Consider the following 26,538-nt stretch of genomic DNA (forward strand, 5'->3'; position numbering starts at 1 on the left):
AGCCACAGCCCTGAGGTGACACAGGAAGCAACTGTTTGGAGCCAACGCTGGAACCCAGGGGTCCGCGCTGCTCAGGAACCCCACTGCACCCTCTGCAGACCCCAGGTTCAACCAGCCAAGGGAGGCAGAGCTCCCACATGCATTTGTAGAAGACAGGAAGATCTCCCACTTTTCAAATTCTGCAACTCTCCAGGGGATGCCTGGAGGTTTCTGGCTGGGAACTCACCTAATACCCCTTTCACTGAGCATCTGTTCCTTCAGGTGGCCCAAGGCTCTTACCGTAGCAATGTACGGCAACAGTTCCACAAAGTTCATCTCTAGAGATGTCTCAGGCCCAAGCGTGATGTGGGTGAAGAACAGTTGGTTTTTGGGAGAGGCTCTTACCCAATCTATGCCACCCAGTGTCTTCCCTAGAATTCAGCTTAATAATTACTTGGAGGGACCATTCTCTCCCCGGTGCTATTTGGAGACTCATTTTGCAGTTGTTCTAGCAAATATTTATTGAGCACCCAGTACGTTTTGGTAACAGGCTGCAGATGCTGCCATGCAGGAGCTCGTTGTTGAGAAATGTGCAAAGATCATTAATCATCATACTTGTCTGAGCTATGGCTGGATAGAGCAAAGAGGCCACAGGGAGCCCTCAGATCTCGAGATCTCAGGACAGAGCCCCAAAGAGTGAGCATTTGGCTTGGGCTTTGCAGACTGCTGGGATTATGTCAGGCATGAAAAGAAGGCAAGAGGGGGTGGACCGTGCAGGGGCAGTAGCCCACAGAGGGGCATGGGGGCTAGAACACCTGCTGTGTCCCCCAAAGGGCGAGAGTCCCAGGGCCTGGGACACAGGTGTGCAGGAAGGGGGCAAGCAGAGCCAGCAGGTGAGAGGAGCATCACGTGCCCATTGCTTTGACTTCCACCCCCATGGGTGATGGGGAGCCCCTAGGATAGCAAGAGAGATGTAATGGAGTTTGGCTCCCATGCCTACTGCAGCCAACTCTGCAAAAGTTGAATCGGGCAGGTTGCCCACCGTTGAGGGTCTAACCCAGTAAACAGAGCAGTCCTGAAATGTGTGAGTTCCCTGGGGGCAGTGGGCCTCCACATTCTAGGGGAGCAGGCACCAGATAGGAAGACTGGCACTGCTGCCAAGCCCCCTGAGTCCTCATTGGGATGCTCTGGAATGCAGTCAGGAAACCTGCCACTTGGGAGGGTCGCATCGGGAGGGGAAGTTCTGGTGAGCAGGGTGGGACTGGGCCTGGCCCCAGCGCGTGGTGGAGGGTGAAGGAGGCAGCTAAGGGCCTACTGGAGGGTGATGGGAAGGGCGTCCCCCCGATGGAGTCTCCGCGTCTGAACTGGGTGGTCCCAGTACCAGCTGCACCACCTTCTCCTGGGAACATGTTAGAAATGCAGGATCTCCCAACCCTCCTCAGACAATTGAATCGGAACCTGCAATTTAACAAGATCCCCAGGTAGTTCTGATGCATATTTAAGTTTGAGAAGTTCAGGTCAGGAGAAAGAAATGAATACGTTACTCAAATAAGTTGCCTGTAACTGAGACCTGTCACTCCCTGGCTACCCTGGGGTGGGGGTGGGGGGCCTAAATAATCAAAACTATGAGTTGTCCTTGAGGGTTGGTGCTGAAGACAGCGCTAAGGACCCTGGCTGGCCAGGATGGGGAGGGAAGGGATGAGAGCAGCCATCAGGAACTCTCTAAAGCTTTAGTTTCCTCTGCTGGGAAATGGGGCTGATAAAACCACAGCATCAGGAGGATTCAGTGAGAATTTAACAGACCTATCAATGGGAACAGCACACAGTGGGTGCTCCATTTACATCAGTTGCTTTTCTTGTGCTCCTTGTTCAAAAAGCCAATGGAATGGTAGGCTGTGGGCACCTCCCTTGATCTTTTCTTCTCTTCTGAACCCCATTGTACGGCCCCCTGGAGAAGGAAGTGGCTTAGCCTCTCGCTAATTATTTAACTGGTTGGGAACTAGAAGGGACTGTCAACCTTCTTAGAAACTGTGGCAGTGCACTTACAGCAGTCACTGTGTACAAAACAGTAGCCTGGCATTTTACAAAGAGAAAGAGGGGGTCTTTGAATCAGGTCTCCTGGGTTCATGGCAATCTCCTCCACTGTGGGGTCTTGAGAAAGTCACTTAACTTCACTGGACTGAACCTCCTCCTGGACTATCTTCCACAAAAGGACATTTGGGGTCTTGAATGAAATGATGTCATTAACAAATTCCAACAAGGGGACTGGCAAAACAACACAACACCAAGGCACAGCTGGAATTGGTGCCTGTGTATTTATGCTTGATCACTGCACCCATCTCTAATATTTTCTACTGAGGAGGTGCAGAAAGACTAGTGTGGCAATTTGGGATCTCCCAGAGGCTTATGGGGGCAAACAGGGAGGGACTGCTTGTATTACAGGGAACCCCACGTGGCCGTCTTTGTAAAGAAAATTGACATTTGCTTTCTGGTGCATTCTCAGCATGGTGCCTGAACCTGGTTCTTACCCCTGACCTCCGCAACGCTGCTCCTCCTGCCTGGACGCCCTCCCCAAGGGCACGTCTGGCACCCTCCCCCCATCACGCGGCTAACCTGGCTGTAGCATCACCCTCAACTCCTAGCCAGTCAGGGTGAGACCCTCCTCTGTGTTCCCAAAGCCCCTGCATCTTGCACCCCAGGTTCTAGCACAGACCTGTTGACATCTTCTGTCTTAGCTGTGGACAGATCTGTCTCTCACTAGGCTGCCGGGGCCTGGGTAGGTGTCTTCCATCTCTGTATTCCCAACAAATAGCCGAGTGGCTGGCACAGGAGGTTGCTTAGTAAATGTTTAAAGTGTATGTCGTTACACATGGAGTAAAGATAAATACAAAGCACTCGACTGCTGCAGAGCTCCATGCTTGCAGTGCCTCTCAAATCACCTGATGGTTTTCAACTGTTGAGTGGAGACGGATAACTTCACTGCTGTTCGCGCTTGGCCTCCAGGTGGCGATCTCGGCCTCCAAATGCCTCTGCAGGCAGGAGGGAAACTTTTTGGTTGGGGGTACTTGGGGCGTGGAGTGTGGGGGCGTGGCTTTTTCCACTCTGACCCCCAGGGCCACCAGCCACCAGGGCCAGCCTTTTAGCAACACGTGCCATCTGCTGACACCCACCCCGCCCCTCTTCTCCCCGGACACCTCCGCACCCGTGCAGCCTCTGCTACTGCGGTTGCTTTGTGCAAAGTAAATAAAGCCTGCAGCTCCGCAGCCTTCCACACCAAGAGGCGGCAGAATCCTGCCATTCGGGGCATGCCCAGAGGGGAGGGCAACCGCGGAGCCTCTCCTGAAATGCAGTTTTGTGACTCATCTGCGGCCTGAGGTCCAACCTCCTAACCTCTCACTGGGACCCTGCAGGAGCTAGATGCCATATGCTTGCGGGGGCTGGGATGCAGGTGGCCTTGGGTTCCAGTCCAGGGCCCGCCCTGGTGGGTCTGTGCTTTTAAGGAAGCCACCACGCCCCTGTGTTGTTGTAAAATGACCGGGGTTATCAGTGCCCGCCTCCCAGGGCTGCTCTGAGGAGTTGCCTTGAGGGCTGAGTGTGTCCTGGGCGTGGAGCAGGTCCCCTTACACCGACGCCAGCATCCTGTCATGGCTGCTGCAGCTGCGACCACCCAGCCCTCCTGCCTCAAGACTCCCTTTCAATCGGTTTCCCGCACAACCCCCAGAAAGCTTGTCATCCTCCTTCTCGATATTCTTCATGGTTCCCTGTGGCCTGGGGACTACTCCAAGCTCCTTAGGGTGAGGGGCGTGCAGACCCCTTCCTAATCAGCCCGGGAGCCCTGCCCTCAGCCTCAGGCGTCCCCAGCCTCCCTTCAGCACAGGCCCTGCTCTCAGCTCGCTCTGCCCTCCGGCCTCCAGCGACGCCCCCTCTCTGGGGTCTGCCTTCTCCCAGTCCTCCTGGCTCCGCACCCACTTCCACAATACCCACTAGCCTGCGTGCCCAGTGGGTGGGACCACCAAGGCCCAGGGCAGCAGGGGTCGCAGCCCGGCCCCGTCCTGCACCCTGTGCACGGTGAGCTCACCCCATCCTCCTGATGCCCTGTGAGCACGCAGCCCCTGGGGGGCCAGGCACCGGGAGGTGAAATGATGGCCCAGAGCCAGCCGGCCAGCCTGGAGGATTCAGGACCGCTCCCCGAGGTCTACGCTTAACCCTGGTCTCTACACAATGCACAGAACCATGCAGGTTTAGGGAAGCAGTGAATGCACCTCATTTGCAGATGAGCAAGTGGCCTCAGAGAAGTGAAGTTAACTGCCCCAGGTCATGCCATTTCTTCCCTGTAGTAGCATGTATCCTTCCTGCAATTCGTTTGTTCATTCACTCCTTCAAGCTTTGATTTAGGGCTTTCCAGGTGCCAGGAGCTCTTCCAGGCGGTGGAGGACCGAGAGTGAACAGATCTCGTTATGCTGTGCTCTCCACGAGAGAAGGGGATCGCCCCTGGAGTCCCCGCGCTCCCAGGGCCTAACACAGGGCCTGGCTAAAAGTGGGGACTCAAAAAATATTTGCCAAAATGAGTCAAAACTCTCCTGGGCAATCAGACTTTATAAAAAGCAGCACAGGTCGGTAGCTCAGGGAAATAGTGATCCTTTGTGGCCATGAACTGAAGACTATGGCCTTTTAACCATATCCCCTGCCCAGGGCCCATGCAACCCCAGGACTTACTCAGTGACGGGGAATGACAAGCCAGAGCCCAATAATGATTGCACCAAAGATGACAGTTAGCATTTTCTGCGTTCACTGCATGGTGTAGGGCTTGTGTGGACGCTTCATGGGCCCCATCTCTAACCCCTGCCACCAATTCTACTTCCTGGGATGGCACCATGGCCGGGAGGGAGGGCTCAGCGTCACAGGAGCTGCGGCCTATTCTGCTAGCACTGGGCCTCTAGGCAAATGATTCAGCCTTGGTGAGCCAAGGCCAGGTCCTCCCCCATAAACTGAGCAGAGCATGTTTGCTCTTTTACAGAACTGCCCTGTGGATTCAATGAGGAAGTGCCCCCAGAGCACATAACAGGCACCAGGCAATGAGCAAGTGTGCCATGGGTACAGGCTAAAAGAAAAATACATCAACAAAAGCAAGTGATTATATTCCCATTTTACAGATTATAAAACTGAGGCTTAGAAAGGTTGAGCACTTGCCTATAATCACACAGTTAATAGGTATGGAATTCAAAGCCATGTTTCCCACGTGAATACTCTTTGCCATATGCCAGGATTCCCATCATCCCATTAAGAGACGCGTAAGGAGAAAAAGGGAAGCACCCTGCCCTGCCCTGGGACTGTGGCTGCAGTAGGGGACAGGGCCGTGGACTCAGAGGTGGTGGCACAGGCTCTGACGTGGGAAGGACTGGGGGTGAGTCCTGCTCTCTCCACTACTCACAGACTGACCCTGGTCAAGTGCTTCAGTAACGGTAGGTTAGACGACATATTGCACGACACGCATTTTGGAAGGGAGCCCAGCTGAAAGCTCGTGCTGCATAAACGTTAGCTGTTGGTGCCGGCATTGTTGCTGGTGGTGCCGCTGGAGGAGATGGTGTTCCTGGCCTTGGGAAGAAAAGCTTCTGGAAGCTGAGCAAGCCATCCACAGAAAACCAACCCACAGAACCAGCCAGCCACACCACCTCTGACTCCTCACCCGTTTTCACTCTTGGGCCCACAGGAGAGATGCTGGTGGGTTGACACATGGTGGCTAAGGTGCTCACCAGCCCTACCTTTCCAATTGCGGGAACCGGAAAGTTGACTTGCGTGCATGTTTTTTGTTTTTAACTGCTAAGACTTAATTTCTGATATTTTACAGATGTAAATAGTTTCCTCCAGGACCCTGAGCTCTGCCTCCCACAGGCCCATTGCTCTGGCCAGAACTTGGGGGAGGTGGAAGCCGAGGGAGGCCCTGCCAGTCCTGGAAAAAGAGGGACCTCATGGGCCACGCACTCCCCCGGGGGCTTTTGTGATTCCTTCACAGCACCCCAATATGCAGATGAGGAACCCGAGGCCCTGGAGGCTGAGTCACTTGCCCAGCGTCACAAAGTCGATGTGAGGAGGGGCCTGGAGCCTGGATTTGAACACAGACCAGTGTGACTATGAAGCTGGTGGGTCCTTTCCAAGGTGGCAGCTGGCTAGGGGTGCACTTCGGGGAGGAAGGAAGAGCTGCACCCATCTGTAGCCTCATGGGCCCTTGTCTGGCTTAGCCATCCATCTGACACCCTGCATTTGCTGAGCCCAAGCTATAGGGTGTAAGCTCCTGTGTGTGTTGGCACTGAGGTCCTATACAAGACTTATTGTCCCTTGTAGCCTCTGTAAACAGACTCCTCTCCTCCTTGCATGCAGCCTGCCCTTCTTTGCCTTGAGGGCAGAGTTTGTGATATTAATAAAAGTAATAAGTCCTACTTATTCTTTGGGGCTCATGCCAATGGCTCTGCCCCCCACAAGTCCTTCCCTAAAGCTCTCCAGCTCCAAATACCCAACTCTGCAACATTGAATTTTGCTATCTGTAATACATGGTCCAAAGCAGAGGTTCTTACCCCTGGCTGCAAATTATATATATATATATATATATCTGGGAAGCTCTTAATGAAAATGCCAATACCTGAATCCCATGCCCAAATACTCTGTTTCAACAGGTTTGGGTGGGGCCAGGCAAAGGCATTTTTATAAACTCTAAGGATGATTGTAATATGCAGTCTGGGGTGAGAACCACTAGTTTAAAAGACAGAGCTCTCAATTGGAGGTGAGATAGTTTGCTTTTGAGTCTTGCTTCTACCTTGAATAGCTGCATCACCAATCCTAAGTTACTATGCTCCTTCTCATCTGAATTTATCTCTTGCTAATATAAGCATAATTACAACCACCCACACCATCCAATTTAATGGGATTTGGAAGTGTTCCACAGACTGTAAATAACAATAACATGCATTTGCTAAATATCTTGAAGCACAAATTCTTAAGAGGTGCTTGACGGATTTTTTGACAAATATACATTATTATTTTCATCGTCATTACTGATGCTAGCTTCCCTGCTATGGTTGAGGCCATCAGAGGACAGGGGCAAGGTCTCTATCACCCACAGCCAGAAGCACTTACTAGGTTGTCAATTAATGTTTGTTAAGTGGAGAGACAACAGCCAAATTACTGAATGCACTGTGAGCTCCAGAGAAACAGAGACATCTTAACCTGCTTGGTTTTTTCAAAGTATCTAGCACAGAGCTGGGCCCACCACAGGCGCCTAATAGACAAGCTGATTTGGGGTAACAGGATGAGAGAGTATTCTCCAGTATGAGAGGCAGCATGAGGTTACAAGTCCTGTCTTCTCCTGCCTGCCTTCTTAGCAAGCAAGGAAACAATTTCCCCCACATAGTTATTGCCACGCAGACCTGAGGGGTCAAATTCTCTAATTACCTGTAGCCCTGAACACAGCTGAGAGAGTGTTTCTTCAACAGCAAGGGCCTCTAGAAAGAAAAACAACAACAACAATTATTAAACGAACGTCCACTAAAATGCAGCAGTTGCTAATTAAATGAAAGAAGCATGCATTTCAGATCGGCATGAAGTCACAGAGAAAAGCCCAATTCTGAGGATTCTGCGTCTATCTGTTCTAGTCACCTAAATGGGCCATGTTTATAAAAGGCATAAGCCTGATGTGAAGCCATGAGATCCGGCACCAGATGAAGGTCAACATCCTTTCATGCATGCGTTCAGGAAAAACAGTAGATTCACACATTTTGTGCGATCCAAAGTGATTCCACAGTCATTTGTGCTTTTGTGAGTGCACACACACAGAGACAAGTCTCCATGATGTATGCAGGGCATGGATTTGTACCCCCATCTTATAGATGAAAACTTGGAAGCCCCAAGAAGTGGCTGGTGGAGCCAAGCCTCGTCCCAGCTCCACTAACTGCTGGTAATGAACTTTCTCACCTTCCAGTGGCCACAGTGGAACCTGCAATCACACCGTCTATCAGTGGGGACCCTCTTGGGCCATTTGTGATTTAACATTCACAGATGTGGCTGTGCTTGGACTTTTCCCTCCTTCACTGAGGCCGAGGTCATGGATTTTAATTAAAGTGCTGCTACCAGGTGAGGGGGGTAGCCCTTCCTTAGCGCCTCAGCTTACAAGGCGCTTAGGCTGCACCTCCCCACCTGACTCCCCACCTGGGAACTCCACCAGGCACACAGGACTTGATTACTGCGGTGTCCTTAGAGGCCAGCACAATGCTGCACACAGTAGGTGCTCAATAAAAATATAAGTGACTGAATGAGCAATAAGCAAACTCAGTTCTATTGGGTTAAAAAAAGGTGACAGTGGAAGCCAACTGCTACTGCACAATATCCATTGTCCCTTGCAACTAGGTAAACTGGCTCTGATTCTGGGTCTTTGCTTCAATCATCTGAAAAAAATTCAACTCAAAGATCATGGGATTCGAATGGCACTACCTGAGCACAGGGTTTGTTGGGGCTGATAAGGCTGGAAGGTAAGAGGACACCAGAACTCAGCTGAGTAATGGCACAGCACCTGCTCCTTCACTCACCTGCCAGGTACAGGGTATGATGAAGCATCTCAGAGGTCTCTGCTCTCCAAGACCAGCAGGCTAGTGTGTGTGGGGGGGGGGGCAACATGTGCAACTACCTCATTGTGATTGGTGGGTTCAGTACAATGACAGACAATGTTCAAGGACAGAAAGACGGCCAAAGCACCACTGTCTCAGCAGGAGAGGTCCAGGGTGACTGTCAGGGAAATCAAGGGACCTAGCAGAATTCTGAAGTTGACAGAGGTGTTAGCTCTGAATGCCAGGCTAGCGGATGTGGCCTGTGTTCCAGAGGCAGAGGGGCCTCACAGCAGGGCTTTGAGGAGAGCCACCACACATCACCTGTGTAAATGAGTGTGGCGTGGCATAAAGGACCCTGTCCCAGGAGTCAGGATTCCTGTGGGCCCATCATACTTCTGCCATGGATTGCTGTGTGACCCTGAGCAAGCCGCATCACCTCTCTGAGCATTGGTTCCTTCATCTGTCAAACAAGAGGGATTTGGGTCCAATGATCTATCTCCATGATGTCTAATCTTTGGAAAATCCATGTGCAAGAAGCAATTCATCCCAGAAGACCAAGTGTGATGAATCATGGAAAGCTTTTATAATCATCAGATTATGTATTATAAACATATATATGATTATTTATTAAATATATACATATATAGATTCTCTTAATTGTTTTATACTTTTATAAGTTGTAATCTCATGATTACAGCCTAAATAAGAAAACACTATAAAGTAAAATTTCCCCCTAGAAAGCAACTTAACATCCTGCACCAATAGGGCCAGGCATGTAATAAGCATCAATAAATAGTTGGTGAATGAATGAAGGAGTAAATGGCTATGCCTTGAGGCACTCATGTCTTTTTTTTAACTGCCTTTGCACTTCTGAGATTCCCCCTTGCTGGAATGATGTAGAAAAACCTACCTGAACAACAGTGTTTGATACCGAGACATTTATAAAGCGTGTCAAGTTTTCTCAGTTCCTAGCCCAAAAGAGAAAGGTCAGCGGCTGGGAAGTGGTTCCTTCTTCCTGTCCACATGCCCTTACCCAGCTCCATGTGTGGCAGCTCCGGGATGTCCCTCATGATGACAAGGAAGTAGGCGCGAAGGCCCCGGTGGGCATTTAAGAGCAGGTGGCACAGGTCCCGGTGCCACTTGTATGCGTGTTGCATGCAGTTCTCTGAGGGCACATAGAAGCTTCCCTGCGGGGGTGAAACAAAACAGAAAATGAGGAATATTGCAAATGGCCCAGGTGGTACAAGGCTCCACCAGCCTGCACCACCAAAAGCCACAAAATGTTTGGTGGTTTAGGGAAGCAAGTCTGGTTCTTAGGAAAACTGGGAAGAAGTTAAAGTTTCCAGGAGAAGTTTTGCAGGCAGAGAGGTCTGAGTTTGATTCTCTTCTTTAACCCTTTGTGTGGAAAAAATCATAAAATCTGCCAAACCTCTGTCTTATCATGTTTAAATTAAAATAATAATAATAATAGCAATGACAAGGGAATTGAATGACAGCCACGTGCAAACCCCTTCCCTCTGCCACCGCAAGGCACATAATAAGAAGAGGCCATGGGAACATATAGAGAATGGCCAGCAGCTGGGAGGAGGATTCTTTTCGTGATCCACATCCCTTTACCTACAGAGATTAAGAGTTTTGGAAAGATGTAGCATATATGACACTATTTCACACACCATTGAATAAAGAACTCAAATGGCCAAGCCCAACAACAGCGAGACTATATTGTCCTTTAATGGAAAGAGTATGAAGTTTTGAGGGAGAAAAAGAACTTAGAAAGACCCTTGTAGCAGGCAGGTGGGTAGAAGGTAGTGCTGAAAAAGAGAAAAATGTATTGCCCTAAAATAGGAAGAAGCTGTGAGGACAAATAATCAATGACGAAAGTGCACTTTGTAAGAGGTTCTCAGTGTGACATGCAGCGTGGGAATGCTCTGTGATCATACTCTGTTTGTAGGTGCAGAGTGTATCACATCAGCAGTGTTAGACAAATTCAGCTTGTCCTGTGAGAAATAGATGCCTAAGTCCACAAGTGACTCGGAGACCCAGACAGGGTAAAGCAGAAATAGGGCTGTCTTACTTGAGAGATTTTGGTGTGCAATTTGTTCTGAGAGCAGAGAAAGGCAACCCACCGAGATTGGCTAGGTAGCAGGAAAAGGGAGTTACTGGGTAGCATGCCAGAAAACTCCAGGGCTATAGGACCTGCCTGTTCCACCTACTGCTCACGGGGCTGGGAGGGGGAAGCAAATGATTCCTGGTGACCTGTGCTAACGGCCTGTCCTGCTAGCAGCCCACTGCAGTGGAGGAAACTCTGGGTGGGAGTCAGGGGAGCTGCACACTCTGGTGGCTGTTGCGAGTTGCTGGAGTAGCTGCCGACTGAGGCGGCCTCCTGACCTGCTCGCTCTCCTTTCTCCTTGTGCCATCTCAGAGTGCTGGGTTGGTCCAGTGAGGGTTGGACAGGTCTGATAAGGGGTCAGTACACACCTGCACTTCCAGTTTGCAATGGTGAACACGTGGGCTCTCAGTGCCATTAGGAGGATAATCATACTCACTCTAACCACTGTATCATAATCATAGGGTCACGTGTGATGCAGGGGGCTAAGATTTAGGTAAACTGGATGGAAGTCTCCGAGACCCTCTAAGGTCAGCTTCCTAAGAAGGAGACGCTAAGACAGGAGGTCCCTGGGGAGTGGTCTCAGGAGGGGAGGAGTAGGACCTGTGGGAAGTAGGACTTGCATGGCTGTACAGTCACCGCAGAGCCCTCAGCAGAGCCCACGGGAAGCTGTGGACTTGTGATGGGGGTTTCTGTACCCATGCACTGGCCAGGACTAGACATGGGCTATCCCTGGGGAGGAGGCGTAGTCTTGGGTGTGCAGCTCTCTCCAAACAGGGCAACCCCCAAGGGGGACATGACTGATGGCTTTCAGTTACCAGCATCACAGCAGCGGGACGAAGGAGGGACTCTGCTGGAAGAGGGGATTGGGGCAGCACACCACAGAATCAACTAGCGAGGCACCCCATAGCTCCCTAAACTTCTTGGGGCCCCTCTTTCCTCAACTCTGAAACCTGGGTTTGGATTATGCAATTGCTGGCCCCTCCCTTTTGAACATAAGAAAGACATTCCAGGTTTGCTCTGGAAAGACTCATCTTTTGCATAAGCAGAAAATGCAGTCCATTAGCAGGCCCATGCCCATCAGGCAGTCAGGTTAATCTGTGTATTTCTATTTCTCATCTTCCCTTTATGTTAGGATAGACTACAAAGAAGCCAGTACGGTTGTAAAAGACAGGACGAACTTGGGTATCACACTCCCCAACTCTGTGCAGCAAGGAGGAAACTACCGTTTATGAAACATCTGTAGACATTCCCACTATATTCTAGCTCATTGGACCTGCAACAAGCGCCAAATAAGGCAAATACTCTTATTTTGATTTGCAGAATAAATAAGGCAAAACCTCAGAGAAACACAATGTAAAGTGCCCAGCTCCCCAGAGTCCAATAATTTCTTGCAGGTCCTTCCGGAATTCTTTTATACACATATACATATATGTACATGTGGGTGTATTTAATATATCTACATATGTCCTGAAAGCACACACACACGAGTTGGTGACTACTCTAGACATTTCTCTTTTCCTTGTTTCCTTGTTATTGTCACGTTAACATATCCTGGAGATCTGTCTGGATCAGATAAAATGCTAAGTGGTAGGAACTCCTATTTCCATTGCATAGACCCAAAGGCTGTGGTTCAAAGAATGTAATGAGTTGTACAAGGTCACTCTGCTTGCCAGCAGCAGAAATGATGCTCAAAATGCAGGTGCTGTAACCCAGTGGCCAATCTTTCTCAGTCAGCACAAGGGCTTCTCAAAACCGTGCCTGGCAGAGAACAGATGCTCAACACAGGTCCATTTGCTTTGAGGGAGGTATTAATTTAAGCGCTGCAATACCCCCATTAGCTGTGACTAAGCAGAAATGAAAGCAGAAAGGGGAGTAGCAAAAGCATCAGATCCAGTAGTTGTGCGTTCCCTGGGCATCCCATCGTTTGGCACTGTTCCCTACTCACCGCATTTTCTTTTTTACCGATGTGTGCTGATCACTGACACTTCCATTGAAAGTGCCTCAGGACCCACTGAAGAGGGCAAGGAATCAATGAAGTTTGTTATTAAGTCTGCTTCTAAAACAATGTACTGATATCATACAGATTTTCTGAGAGACATAAAGAAAACTTTAGGGAATCTTCACGAGACTGATTCAATACGGTTATTGATAGAATAAGAAGTCAAAATGCCACCCAAAGAGAAATCTGGAAGAAGTATATGGTTAGGGATTATTACAAACAAAACAAACAAAAAAAGCCTCCTCCATAAATCGCTCAATAACAAGACATTTTGAAAGTGATTGATATCCTGCAGAAAATTCCATCAGCTACCCCTCCAGGCCTGCAGAGCCTGTGTCAGCTTGGAAAAGCCAATGTGCCTGCATCAGAATTGCATGAAATAGATTGAAAAGCCTTGCTCAATCTCCCCTGCACAAGGAAAGAACGACTTAGCAACCCCCCTTTCCAAAAGTCTGGAATGGAAACCCTAAATAACAAACAGGAATCGAGTAGGGCAACAGAACATTAAGCTGCAAATGAATTCACAAATGCAAGGCTCCTGGCCCAGGGCTTACCCCACAAGAGAGGCTCAATGAAACAGAGGGCCCTCTCCCCTCCTTTGGCTGAATTAAGTTCAATGTAAATGGGAAAACAGAGCAAAGGGTCTTGGGTTTGAGATTCAAGACCAGACTTAAACACAAACTTTGAATTCAGGCTTTGCCATTTACTACCAGAGTCACCTTTTGCAGGGATCTTTACCTCCCCCAGTGCAGGTGCATCGTCTGCAAAGAGGGGACGGTCATGATTCAGGCCTCAGTGTTGCTGTTAGGAATAAACAAGAACATTCGGGTAAAGTGCTCACTCACACCGAGTCCCAGCATGAAGTCAGTGTGCACTGAAGGGAACTTTTGTTCACTTAGGGCACACTCGCTGATAGCCACCATGCCCTATTTCATGGCTTCTGTAGTGGAAGCATCAACAGTGATCCATTCAGAAACCTAAAAATGGATTTTAACTCAGCTGAAGTTCTTTGGGAGCTCTGCACTGACATGACTTGGATAGACATACAATCTGGAGTCAAAAGGCCCAAATCTTGCTCAAACATCAGCCACTCAATAAAAGTGTGACTGAGCTAGCCCCTTAATATCTCTATAAGTATCAGTTTCTCAACCTAGAAAGTGGGGATAATAAGGCTAAAGCACTTGGTAGAGTACCTGGTTTAAATTAAGTTCTTTGTGAATGTTAAGAAGTTATGCTTTTTTCATCATTTATTGCATAACAAAGTATATAATAATCAGACACAGCTAAATTTGCCAATCTCGAAATCTCTAAGTAGAGTTCTAATCTCCAGAACTCTAATCCAAACCGCTGATTATACAGCTTGCTGAACAGCTCTGAAGACATCCTAAACGGAGCTGGATGTTTTTCCATCCCCCTTACCCAATCCTTTTTTTCTCTCTGGACTAATCAACGGACCCCACTTTGCCCAACATCCAAGGAAGTCCATCTCTTAGACTACACATCACTTTCCTACCCCTAGAATCTGTTAAAATGTCCAGGAGGTTCTACCTCTGAAATTCTCTCACCTCTTTCCCGGTTTGAGTCCTCTCTATTGCTTACTTGAATTATTAAAACATCCTCCCAATGGATCTCACTGCTCCTGTCTTCCCTGCCCTCTGTAGCAACAGTATGTGCAGATCTGTCAACGGCATAACCCATTGCCCACGAGATAAAGTTCAAATTCCTTAGTGTGACATTCAAGTCCTTCACGATGCGAGCCCTGACCACAACTCCAGACTCATCCGCTGCCTCTTGATTCACTCCAGGCTCAAGTTGCTTTTCTCCTCTTAAGAGCTTATCCCCTTGCTGCCTGAAGTGTCCTTTTCTCTTCCTTTGACTCAAGTCAAAGGTATTTCCTCTCTGAAACTTTTCCAAACCACTCTTGCCTCTCTGGTCTCTTGTACATATCTCAATGATCTTTGTGTTTCTCTCTCTCTCCAGCACTCCCTATTGCCTTCAAGGTAAAAATAGCATGTTGTCTTTCAACCTGTAATATCTGGCACATAGATACTCACTGAATGAATGGATGAACAGATGGATGAATGAATGAATGAATGAATTTAGCATCCTCTATAGGCCTCTTCAATGCCAAGGCAATATATAATTGATGAACACAGGCCTGAGTTTTAGATCCAATTAACCTTCATCTCTCCCTACTCTAGACCTGTGGGTGTTGCTCACAGTATTTGGATTTGGATTTCATAGATGACCACAGTAACCATGTGATTGAAGTTTGTTCTAGATAAAAATACTATTCATCATTCATATGAAATATGTGCACTGATTTTTACTGGGCATGTGACAAACCTTGATAACTTTCATTTACTTCAAACTTGCCCATGAAAGACATACGTTTGTCTAAAAACTTGAATACATCTTTTGTGCTACAATTATGCGAAATACATAAATAGAATTGGATTTTGACGTTCTGGATATTTATTTTTAAAAGGAACTGTAAACTCCATTAGACTTCAAAATCTAGAATGCTGTGATTAGCAGCTACTAGCAATTACATGGCTCCCGTGTGCCTGGGACCACCTTGGTTCCCTCGGTTGCTCCTTGTCTTGATTCAGTGCATTTGACATTATTTTCCCATTTTTACAGGTAAGAACATAATAACAGTAATTATAGTGAAAATAATAACAACAACATTAATAAACAACTGACATTTACTCATCTGACACTATTAAATTTATCAGGCATTGTTGAAGCATTTTTCACGTATTAATCATTTAATTCTCATGCAAGCCCTACGAAGCAAGAATGATTATTAATTCTTGTTATATTGACTAGGAAACAATCTGAGCACGGTAAATAGCTTGTTTGAAGCTCACTTGCCAAGCGGTGGGTCAAGAATCCAGGCAGGTTGGTGCTGGAAGCCGCACAGGCTTGGACTTAGGTTTCCTCTCTGAACCGAGCCTCAGGCCGTGTTACAGTGGGCCTGCACTCACACGGACACACCAGGGCTGAGCTTCTAGCACTGGTCAGGGCCTGGGTTTAAAAAGAAAACCAGCTCTACAAATTACAAAGGGCTCCAGCCCGCTGTGCTAGCCTGCTCTGCTGCTGACTAGCTGCAATCCAGGAAAACCACCCTGCCGTCCCATCCCTCAAATACCTTCTCTGCCAGCAGCAAATGGCTGAAGTCTCGGGAGCTGTTCCCTAACTTTGTTTCCCAACATATTGGAGGGTGGTGACTAACTGTTTATTGAACTACAAGTTTTGTTTGTTTGTTTGTTTTATACCAAAAGTAGTTGAAACATAGAAAGCACAAATGATGTTTTTCATATAGATAATATTTGAATCATAGTTGCCCTTACTGCTCCTTACCCAGTGTCCCACATGGTTTACCTGAGCAGGTGAAAAAGGAAGCTGGTGATGCCAGGGTGATGGATGGTGGGTGTGGGCATGAGAATTTCAGGTCCCAGACATCTGTCCCAGACATCTGCTCCATCCTACCCACATGTGCTTGCTGCCCGCTGCTGACATGTAACCCCGGAATCAAAGGACCCTTCAAATGACTTTTGAGTCATCACAGGGAGCTCTATATGGATCTGTCCATATAAGAAGTAAACTACAGTCCATGGTTTAACTTCAATTGTAACAAATGTACCACTTCAATGCAAGGTATTAATAATAATAGAGTGATATATCCGAATCTTTGTTTTAGGCAACATTGTTCTGTAAACTCATAACTTCTCTTATTAAAAAAAAAACAGGAAACTTGGTTTTGTGCTTCTCTCCTTCTATAAGTTTGTAGTTACCCTTCCCCCACCCCTTCCCAAGAAATCAGTCAGAATCTTTTTTATTGTCTATTCACAGATGCTTTCACACAATCCAAGAATAAAGCAATAGTTAAGAAAGATGAAGTGTGTTAGTGATGTTGGAGCGCTCCCTTCAGCTTTCTAAAAGGCTATCGTGGGAAAGCTTATTGCAAACTTTCCCACCGAATGGAGCGAGGGTCAATGGATGGAAGTCTTAGGAAGGCAGAGGTTGTGGTGGGACCACCACTTCCCCAGTCTTGGCGTGTTTTCAATGTGGAAGGAGATCCCTTCTCATCATAATCCTTGACCCCCTCTGCCCATTTATTTGGGCAAATAGTGAGTCTGGGATGAGAAACCGGGCTCTGACCTTTCCTTCTCTCTCAGGAGTGAGCCCTCCCTCAGAGGATTTACCTCCATTGCCCTCAGCCCTGGGGTAAGCCTGATGGAGGTGATGTTCCCTGCAAGGAAGGCCCAGAACTGTGCAGCACTGCTGTACTTAGATGGGTAAGAACTTAACTCGAGACTTCAGTATTCAGGACCCCCCTGACCAAAGATGTAGACAAAACCATCTTGTATTTTAGTTTGATCCCCATTCTAAGACATTGACCATCCAGTATGTCCGATGCTGAGGTTGGGGAGAGGAGGTGTATGTTCTCAGGCCCCCTTCACACCCAGGGAAGCTGTGGTCTCCTTTTAAAGATGAAGTCACATCTGTCAGTGCTCCTGCACTGAGGGGTGTCACACTGCCTGGGGGCTCAGGAACAGATGAGGACACACAGGAAGATCGGTCCGTGTGGGCAGAAGGTTGGAATGGAACGGTGGTTTTTAAACAGTATACTTGGAAGTCATAGGGGATGTCTCTTGGGACGTGTCAAAAGCAGCAAGAGTGAGGTGGAGGGAAATGGGCTCCCACTTCAACAGAGCTTCTATGGTCATAGCAGTTTATCTGTTGGGTTTTCCATAGGGATTCATTTGAAAAAGAATTTGTGGTTAAAAAAAAGTTTGAAAACCACTGATCTAATCTAATGCCCCGCGAAGGGTTCAACTACTCTATTGTATCCAAAAGGCAAGTACCAACAGTGTGGGTGAAAATCAGACCTCAACAACTCTTGCAGCTCACTGTCTTCATTTCTGATTCTAAATATATTGTTTTCCTTCCTCTCTGCCATGTTTTAAACAGCAATTTTAAAAGATTATTTCGATGCAGCTTGTTTCAACATCACTGCAAGGTGATTTTTGTTTTAAAACTTCCATTTTGTGGGGTGAAGCAGCAAAGCTCCATAAAGATATCAGAGGGCTTGGAATTAGAGGAATGACCTGGGGTCAGGTCAGACCTTTGCTACCCGCGAGCAGCAATAGCTTGGACAGGGACTTACCTACCCTCAGAGGGCAACAGTGAGGGTAAAGGGGTGCGGTCCTTTGTCAATCCTAAAGCACAACAAACATGCAAGCCATTGGTTTCTTATCTCAGTCTTTATCAGCAGGAATTCCATATGAATCCTTTCACCACAGCTCTTAAGGGATATTTTTCTCTAGTAAATTGGCCAATTCCTACCTAATCAATGGGTCTTGACCTACTTAGAACTTTAAAAAGTAATAACTCTTCAGTAATTATGTAAGTTGAAATATTCACTCTGAATAATTCAGAACCATCTTGTAAATTACTTTAGCATCCCTGATGCATTTCCCATGAATATGTAAGTTACTATTAATCTGCTTGACTTTAGGGAATTATACTTTCACTTTAGAATTATTATGAAGGGGCGTGTCACGGGATTTCCTGATATTCTGTGGCCCGTCAAGGAGGTCAGTTCAAGTGCATTTGTTGTTATGGTCCTAATTGCTCTTTACGGGGTGCTTCCTGGGTTCCTGTCGCCGTGCTAAGCACGTGAGTTCCTGAGATTAATAAGCGCTGACCCACCCAGCTGGGAGAAGCACAGACACAAATTGCAGGGACATAATTGCAGTGCAATATGGTGTCATAATAGAAGTCTCAGGGAGCTATGAGTGTGTGATGGGAATCACATTTTCATTTGAAGACTTCTTGGAAGAGGTGATGCTAGAGTTGAATCTTGAAGGGCTAGGCAGGTTGAGAGGGGATGAAGGGAGGGCATTTCAAGCACACATATCCATCATAAAAAAAGTGCACAGAGTGATTAAAAGAATGAAATGCAGGTAAATGCGATCAGTAGTGTGCTGTTAAAGTAAATGAGTCCAGGAGGGAGAAGTAGGGGATGAGTCCAGATAGATGGGCTGGAGCCAGGTCATGGAGGGCTGGGAATATCATGAAAGAGGCAATCCCCAGGTACCCAGGGGACTCACATGAAAAGTATAAAAACATTTGCTGGTGTTTCCTATGAGGAGACACAGGAAGGGCTGGGTGGGCATGTGTCAAAGCTCCCCTCTGTCTTGCTGGCTTCTAAGGAGTTATCTCACCTGGTCCTCCAAACCCCCAGAAGTTGGAATCTTGATGTAAACCTACAAAAGTGGAAAGGATCCAGAGGGGTTAAATCAACAGCCCTTGGCCCCACAGTCATTAAGAGGCTGGTCTAGAATCCCAAAGTAGTTCAGCCAGGCTCCAAACCCGAGGTCTTCATTCCCCAAGGCACTATTCTGAATTTGCCAGAATCAAAGTCCCTGAATAGAAAGCTTCTAAAAAGAGGGCAAGACAGTGAGAAGGCAGATAATGAAAACAGCAGGAGTAAGGTGAAATGGCATCAGATAATCTGGATTAATTATGCAGCATGTGAAGGGTCAAGTGATTATCACTCCCATCCCCAAGAGGCCAATTCCAAGATCATAGCCTCAGACATATCTGCAGAGGTGAACTGACAGTCTCGATGCCTCGGGGCATCGGGGACACTGTAACTGTGTCTGCTTTGGAAGTTGCAGAGGTTCACATGGTATCTCAAAGATGTAAAATTCCATGTTGTTGTGATTTTCATTATGAAAGCTATGCATCAATTTCCTCCAACTGATGCTGGGGCAGGCACAGAGTCAGCATTTATTACTTTCCTATTGTGAGTTTCTAAGTCTTTCACATGGATTTGGTCTTTGACTCCCCCCCACCCCACCCCCAGCACTTGGGTGGTGCTTCCTACCTTTGGCCTATTCTGTAGGAAAACTGGAAAGGAAGCCAGAGCAAACCAGTGTTGAAAATGGATCCTATGTCCTGATAGCAAACATAGACTTCTCATAAACCTCCACGTCTGGGACTTGCAGAGCACCCAGGAAGTATGTCCAAGTGCAAGATGGGAGAGCAGGAATGACTGTGTGTTTCAAAGTCAACCAGCCCGGGGCATGGCTAAGTCTTGGGTAAGGAAAGCCTGATCCCAGAGACATGCTCCTATCCACTACCCAATTCTACATCCTTATAAAGATGCTCAATGATGATGTTGGCTCCCTTTGGCTCCTGCAGAAAGCAGGATCGATTGTTCTGAGAGACTATGAAGCCAAATGGGAGGTCACTACATGCATGTCATCACATTAAAATGTTTAGTTCTATAGGAAGCTAGCTTAAAGTATGTCTGGCTTTCACTGGAATTATTACAGCTAACTTAGGAACAAAACTACAGTATTTGCATTAAAAACCATAGTTTACCTAAGGCATTTATGTCAACTCTGTAAGGTATGCCTCATCTTAGCCTTTTTAGAGATGAAGAGATGAAGTGGAGGATTCCTCAGACAAAGTCTCAGGACTCAAGATTATCCTACAAAAACAATTTGTCAAATTTAATAGACCAAATTCCAGGAAGATGGTGAATTAGGATAGAGCAAAATTCTCCTCTGTGGAAAACACTAGATAAAGAAGAGAAAGCACTCCAGAACAGCAGCTCCAGGGTTCCACCAGCTGGGCAGGGACTTCTACACCCATAGTGAGTGTGCACTTGGAGAAACTGAGAGACTGTATTTAAGACTGGTGAGTATTCAGCCTGGAACACCACCGGGGAATGGGCAGTTAGATCCAGCAGATGAGTGCAGAGGGGAGCAGCCTTCCACACCCTGGGCACCCTCCTCGCCACTTGACTTAGGCGATAACCCTTCACAGACCCATGGGCAAGAGCCCCCAAGCCAGGGACTGATGGTTGCACCAGGCAGACGAGCACAGAAGGGGACAGCTTCCCATGCCCCATGCAGCCATCTTTGTCATTGGCTGGGAGATAACCTGTTCTAGTTTGCTAATGCTGCCAGAAAGCAAAACACCAGAGATGGATTGGCTTTTATAAAAGGGGTCTACTTGGTTACACAGTTACAGTCCCAAGGCCATAAAGTGTCCAAGGCAAGACATCAACAATCAGGTACCTTCACTGGAGGATGGCCAATGGAGTCCAGAAAACCTCTGTTAGCTGGGAAGGCATGTGGCTGGCATCTGCTCCAAGTTCTGGTTTCAAAATGGCTTTCTCCCAGGACTTTCCTCTCTAGGCTGCAGTTCCTCAAAAATGTCACTCTTAGTTGCACCTGGGTATTTGTCCTCTCTCAGCTTCTCCAGAGCAAGAATGCTTTCAATGGCCATCTTCAAACTTTCTCTCATCTGCAGCTCCTGTGCTTTCTTCAAAGTGTCCCTCTTGGCTGTAGCTCCTCTTCAAAACATCACTCACAGCTGCACTGAGTTCCCTCTGCCTGTTAGCTCATTTATATGGCTCCAGTGATCAACTTAGACCCACCCCAAATGGGCAGAGCAACACTTCCATGGAAATTCTCCAATCAGTCATCACCCACAGCTGGGTGGGGTGCATTCCAAAGAAACACTCAAAGAATTACAATCTAACCAACACCGATAACATCTGCCCACACAAGATGACATCAAAGATAATGGCATTTAGGGGGACAAAATACATTCAAACTTGCACATAACCCCTCACAGCCCCATGGCTGAGAGCTTCCTTGAGGGAATTTGGGATTCAGCGTACTTGTGATGGTATCCACGTTTTCTCCACAGAAGCCCGTGGTGTGCATGGCCAAGAGGCAAGCCTGCTGCGTGGAAGTGACAGGAGCCCTCCCCCAATCCCAGGGAATTGTGGGTGCACAGCAAAGAGGGACTGTGGGGCACTTGAACTAGAAGGTGAGATGTGCAGCTTTGCAGACCCAGAGTACTCCACACACAGCCCCAGGAACAGCCAGGACCCCTGAGTCCTGGAGCGGACTTCCTGCCAAATTGTGCAGGGCATACTCCATGCCCACAGGGCTGGCAGTCCCCAGTGCACATGGAAAATTGGTGCACTGATTGGACTTCCACAAAGTTTGGGAGACTGGCTTGATGGAGAGAGGTGGCTCAGGAGCACCATCTGCTGGTAGGTCAGGGAAAGTGCACTCCACCAAGCTGTAGCTCTGTCAAATTATAGATAAATGCTTAAAAAATCATGCATATCCTAAAAGAATTCTATCAAGATAAGCAAATGCCAAAAGGCCAAAATTAACAGAAAATTTTAGAGCATATGAAGAAACCAGAAGATATGGATAACCCAAATGTCCAAATTAAAAAGCCAGAGAAGACACAGAACTTAATCAAAGAAGCAATTAATCAAAGAAGTACACACAAACATCAATATTATGGCTCAGGATATAGAGGACATGAAGAAGACCCTAGAAGAGTATAAAGAAGAATGTGCAAAAGTAAATTTAAAAAATAGCAGATATAATGGAAATAAAGATACTGTGGCTCAAATTAAAAACATTCTTGAGACACATAACACTAGATTTAAAGAGGGGCAGGAATGAATTAGTGACCTCAAGGATTGGGTGATGGAAAATTGAAGCACAAAGGGTGAATAGTGAAAAAAAAAAAATTGAAATGGATCGCAGAGAAATGATGGACAACATGAAGTACGCAAATATAAGAATCATTGATTTTCCAGAAAGTGAAGAGAAGAGTAAAGGGCTAGGAAGAGTATTTGAAGACATTGTTGGGGAAAACTTCCCAACCCTTCTAAATGATATAATATGCAAATTAAAGATGCCCAACAAACACTAAATAGAATAAATCCAAATAAACCCACTCCAAGACATTTTATGATCAGATTGTCAAATGCTGAAGAGAAGGAGAAAGTTCTGAAAGCAGAAAGGGAGAAGCAATTTGCACCACATGCCAGGGAAACAACATGAGACTAAGAACTGACTACTCAGTGGGCACCATGGAGGAGAGAAGACACATTTAAAATTCTGAAAGAGAAAAACTGCCTGCTAAGAATTTGTTATCCAGCAAAGCTCTCCTTCAAAATTGAGAAGGAGCTTAGAATTTTCACAGACAAATAAATGCTGAAAGAATTTGTTAACAAGATACATGCCATACAAGAAATACTAACAGGAGCTCTACTGGCTGAAGAAAAAAAAGACAGGAGAGAGAGAGGTCTGGAGAAGGGCACAAAACTGGAAAGTTTTAGTAAAGTTAACTTAAAGGAAATAAAGAGAGAGAGGGGAAAAAATAGATCTGATGAAGAAAAACCAAAGGATAAGACAGCTAATTCAAGAACTGCCTTCACAGTAATAACATTGAATGTGAATGGATTAAATGCCCCCAATTAAAAAATACAGATTGGCAGAATGGATTTAAAAACATGAACCATCAATACGCTGTTTATAAGAGACTCATCTTAGACCCAGTGACACAAAATAATTGAAAGTGAAAGGATGGAAAAAAATTCCATGCAAGGTACAGCCAAAAGAAAGCAGGGGTAGCAATACTAATTTCAGATAAAAAAACACTTTAAATGAAAGATGTAATAAGAGACATAGAAGGACACTATATACTAATAAAAGGGACAATTCAACAAGAAGAAATAACAATTATACATGTTTATGCACCCAACCAAGGTGGTCCAAAGTACATGAGGCAAACATTGGCAAAACTGAAGGAAGCAATAGAGGTTTCCACAATAATTGTAGGAGACTTCAACACACCACTCTTTCCTGTACATAGATCAACCAGACAGAGGACCAATAAAGAAATTGAGAACCTAAACAATGTGATAAATTAATTAGACTTAACAGACAAATATAAAGCATTACATCTCAAATTACTAGGATATATATTCTTCTCTAGTGCTCCTGGAACTTTCTCCAGGATAGATACACGCTGGGGCATAAAACAAGCCTTCATAAATTTAAAAACATTGAAATTATTCAAAGCACATTCTCTGACCACAGTGGAATGCAACTAGAAGCCAATAACCATCAAAGATCTAGAACATTCACAAATATCTGGAGGTTAAACAACATACTCCTAAACAATCAGTGAGTCAAAGAAGAAATTGCAAGAGAAATCGCTAAATATCTAGAGACCCATGAAAATGAGAACACAACATATCAAAACTTATGGAATGCAGTGAAGACAGTATTGAGGAGAAAATTTATAGCTCCAAATGCATACACTAAAAAGGAAGAAAGAGTAAAATCTAAGAACTAATGGAACAACCGTATAAGCTAGAAAATGATCAGCAAATTAATACTAAAGCAAGTAGAAGAAAATAAATAACAAGGATTAAAGCAGAAATAAATGATATGGAGAACAACAATAACAACAACAAAAATAGAGTGAATAATTAAAACCAAAAATTGGTTCTTTGAGAATATCAGTAAGACTGACAAAGCCTTAGCAAGATGGACAAAGTAAAAAAGAGAGGAAACCCAAATGAACATGATCAGAAATAAGAAGGGCATAGTTACTACAGATCCTGAAGAAGTAAAAAAAGAAAATCATAAGAGGATACTATGAACAGCTGTGCCAACAAGCTAGAAAATTTAGAAGAAATGGATAACTTCCTAGAAACACAAGAACAACCTAGACTGACCAGAGAAGAAATAGAAGACCTCAACAAACCAATCACAAGTAAAGAGATCCAATCAGTCATCAAAAGCTTCCTACAAACAAGAGCCCAGGGCCAGATGGCTTCACAGGAGAAATCTACCAAACTTCCCAAAAAGAACTGACATTATTATTACTCAAAGTCTTTCAAAAATTGAAGAAAATGGAACACTACCTAACTCATTTTATGAAGCCAACATCACTCTAATACCAAAACCAGATAAAGATGCTGCAAGAAAGGAAAACTACAGGCCAGTCTCCCTAATGAATATACATGCAAAAATTCTCAACAAAATACTTGCAAATCAAATCCAAAGACACATTAAAAAATCATACACCATGACCAAGTGGGGTTCATTCCAAGCATGCAAGGGTGGTTCAAAATAAGAAAATCAATCAATGTAATACAACACATTAACAAATCAAAAGGAAAAAATCAAATGATCATCTCATTACATGCTGAAAAAACATTTGACAAAATCCAGCATCATTTTTTGATAAAAACACTTCAAAAGGTAGGAATTGAAGGAAATTTCCTCAAAATAATAAAGGGCATATATGAAAAGCCCACAACCCACATAGTACTCAATGGTGAGAGACTGAAAGTCTTCCCTTTAATATCAGAAACGAGATAAGGATGCCCACTGTCACCACTATTATTCCACAATGTGCTAAAAGTTCTAGCCAGAGCAAGCTGGCAAGACAAAGAAATGAAAGGCATCCAAATTAGAAAGGAAAAAGTAAGAGTGACATTATTTGCAGATGATATTATCTGATATTTGGAAAACACAGCTACTTGAGCAAATAAATTCAGCAAAATAGTGGGATACAAGATTAATGCACATAAATCAGTAAAGTTTCTATACACTAGAAATGACCTAACTGAAGAGACACTCAAGAAAAAGATTCCATTCTCAATAGCAACTAAAAAAATCAAGGACCTAGAACTATACTTAACCAAGGATGTAAAAGACCTCTACAAAGAAAATTATATAACCATACTAAAAGAAATAAAAGGGGACCCAAAGAGATGGAAAGATATTCTGTCTTCATGGATAGGAAGGCTGAACATCATTAAGATGACAATCCTACCCAAACTGATTCACAGATTCAATGAATTCCAATCAAAATTCCAACAACCTACTTTGCAGACTTGGAAAGGAAAGTTTGGAAGGGAAAAGGAAGTTTGGAAGGGAAAGGGGTCTTGAATTGCTAAAAACATTCTAAAAAGGAAAAATGAAGTGGGAGGACTTATACCTCCTGACTTTGAAGCCTGCTATAAAGCCACAGTAGTCAAAACATCATGGTAGTGGCATAAAGATAGATATATTGATCAACGGAATTAAATTGAGTATTTAGAAATAGACCCAGATCTACAGTCAACTGATTTTTGATAAGGCCCCCAAATCCTCTGAACTAGAACAGAACAGTCTCTTCAACAATGGGGCTGGGAGAACTGGATATCTATATCCAAAAGACTGAAAGAGGACCCCTACCTCACACCCTATAAAAAATTAACTCAAAGTGGATCAAAGATCTCAATATAAGAGACAGTACCATAAATCTCCTAGAAAATAATTTAGGGAAACATCTTCAAGACCTAGTACTAGCAAGCCACTTCTTAGACCTTACACCCAAAGCACAAGCAATGAAAGAAAAAGTAGATAAATGGGAACTCTGCAAAATCAGTCTTCTGTACCTCAAAGGAATCTGTCAAAAAGTTGAAGAGGTAACCAAGGCAATGGGAGAAAATATTTGGAAACTGTGTATCTGATAAGAGACTGATATCTTGCATATATAAAGAAATCCTACAACTCAACGACAGCAGTACAAACAGCCCAATTATAAAATGGGCAAAAGATATGAAAATATATTTCTCCAAAGAGGAAATATAAATGGCTAAAAAAGCAGTGAAAAAATGTTCATCCTCCTTAGCTCTTAAGGAGATGCAAATCAAGAACACAGTGAGATATCATCTCATACCAATAAGCATGGCTGCCATTAAACAAACAGGAAGCTACAAATGCTGGAGAGGATGTGGAGAACTTGGAAATCTTATTCATTGCTAGTGGGACTCTTTAATGGTACAGCCACTCTGGAAAACAGTTTGGCAGTTCCTCAGAAAACTAGATATCAAGTTACCCTATGATCCAGCAATTTCACTTCTCAGTATATACCCAGAAGATCTGAAAGCAGTGAAATGAACAGATATTTGCACACTGATGTTCATAGCAATATTGTTCACAATTGCCAAG

General features: G+C 45.4%; 1 protein-coding gene across 2 annotated transcripts in view; it reads right to left on the reverse strand.

Annotated features, from left to right (window-relative positions):
• The window catches only part of FAM135B (family with sequence similarity 135 member B), a 322,870-nt gene that overhangs the window by 50,467 nt on the left and 245,865 nt on the right, over positions 1–26,538 (reverse strand). For both annotated transcript variants that reach the window (XR_005211678.1, XM_037803310.1), the window contains exons 8-9: positions 9,607–9,760; positions 7,426–7,475 (exon numbers count right to left, since the gene is read on the reverse strand). Coding sequence is in view for 1 of the 2 variants with exons in the window: in XM_037803310.1 (XP_037659238.1) it covers positions 7,426–7,475; positions 9,607–9,760 (204 nt within the window). In the remaining variant the exon portion in view is untranslated. The remainder of the gene's footprint in view (positions 1–7,425; positions 7,476–9,606; positions 9,761–26,538) is intronic.

Source organism: Choloepus didactylus, chromosome 14 (assembly GCF_015220235.1).
Source record: "Choloepus didactylus isolate mChoDid1 chromosome 14, mChoDid1.pri, whole genome shotgun sequence".
Classification (NCBI taxonomy): Eukaryota; Metazoa; Chordata; class Mammalia; order Pilosa; family Megalonychidae; genus Choloepus; species Choloepus didactylus.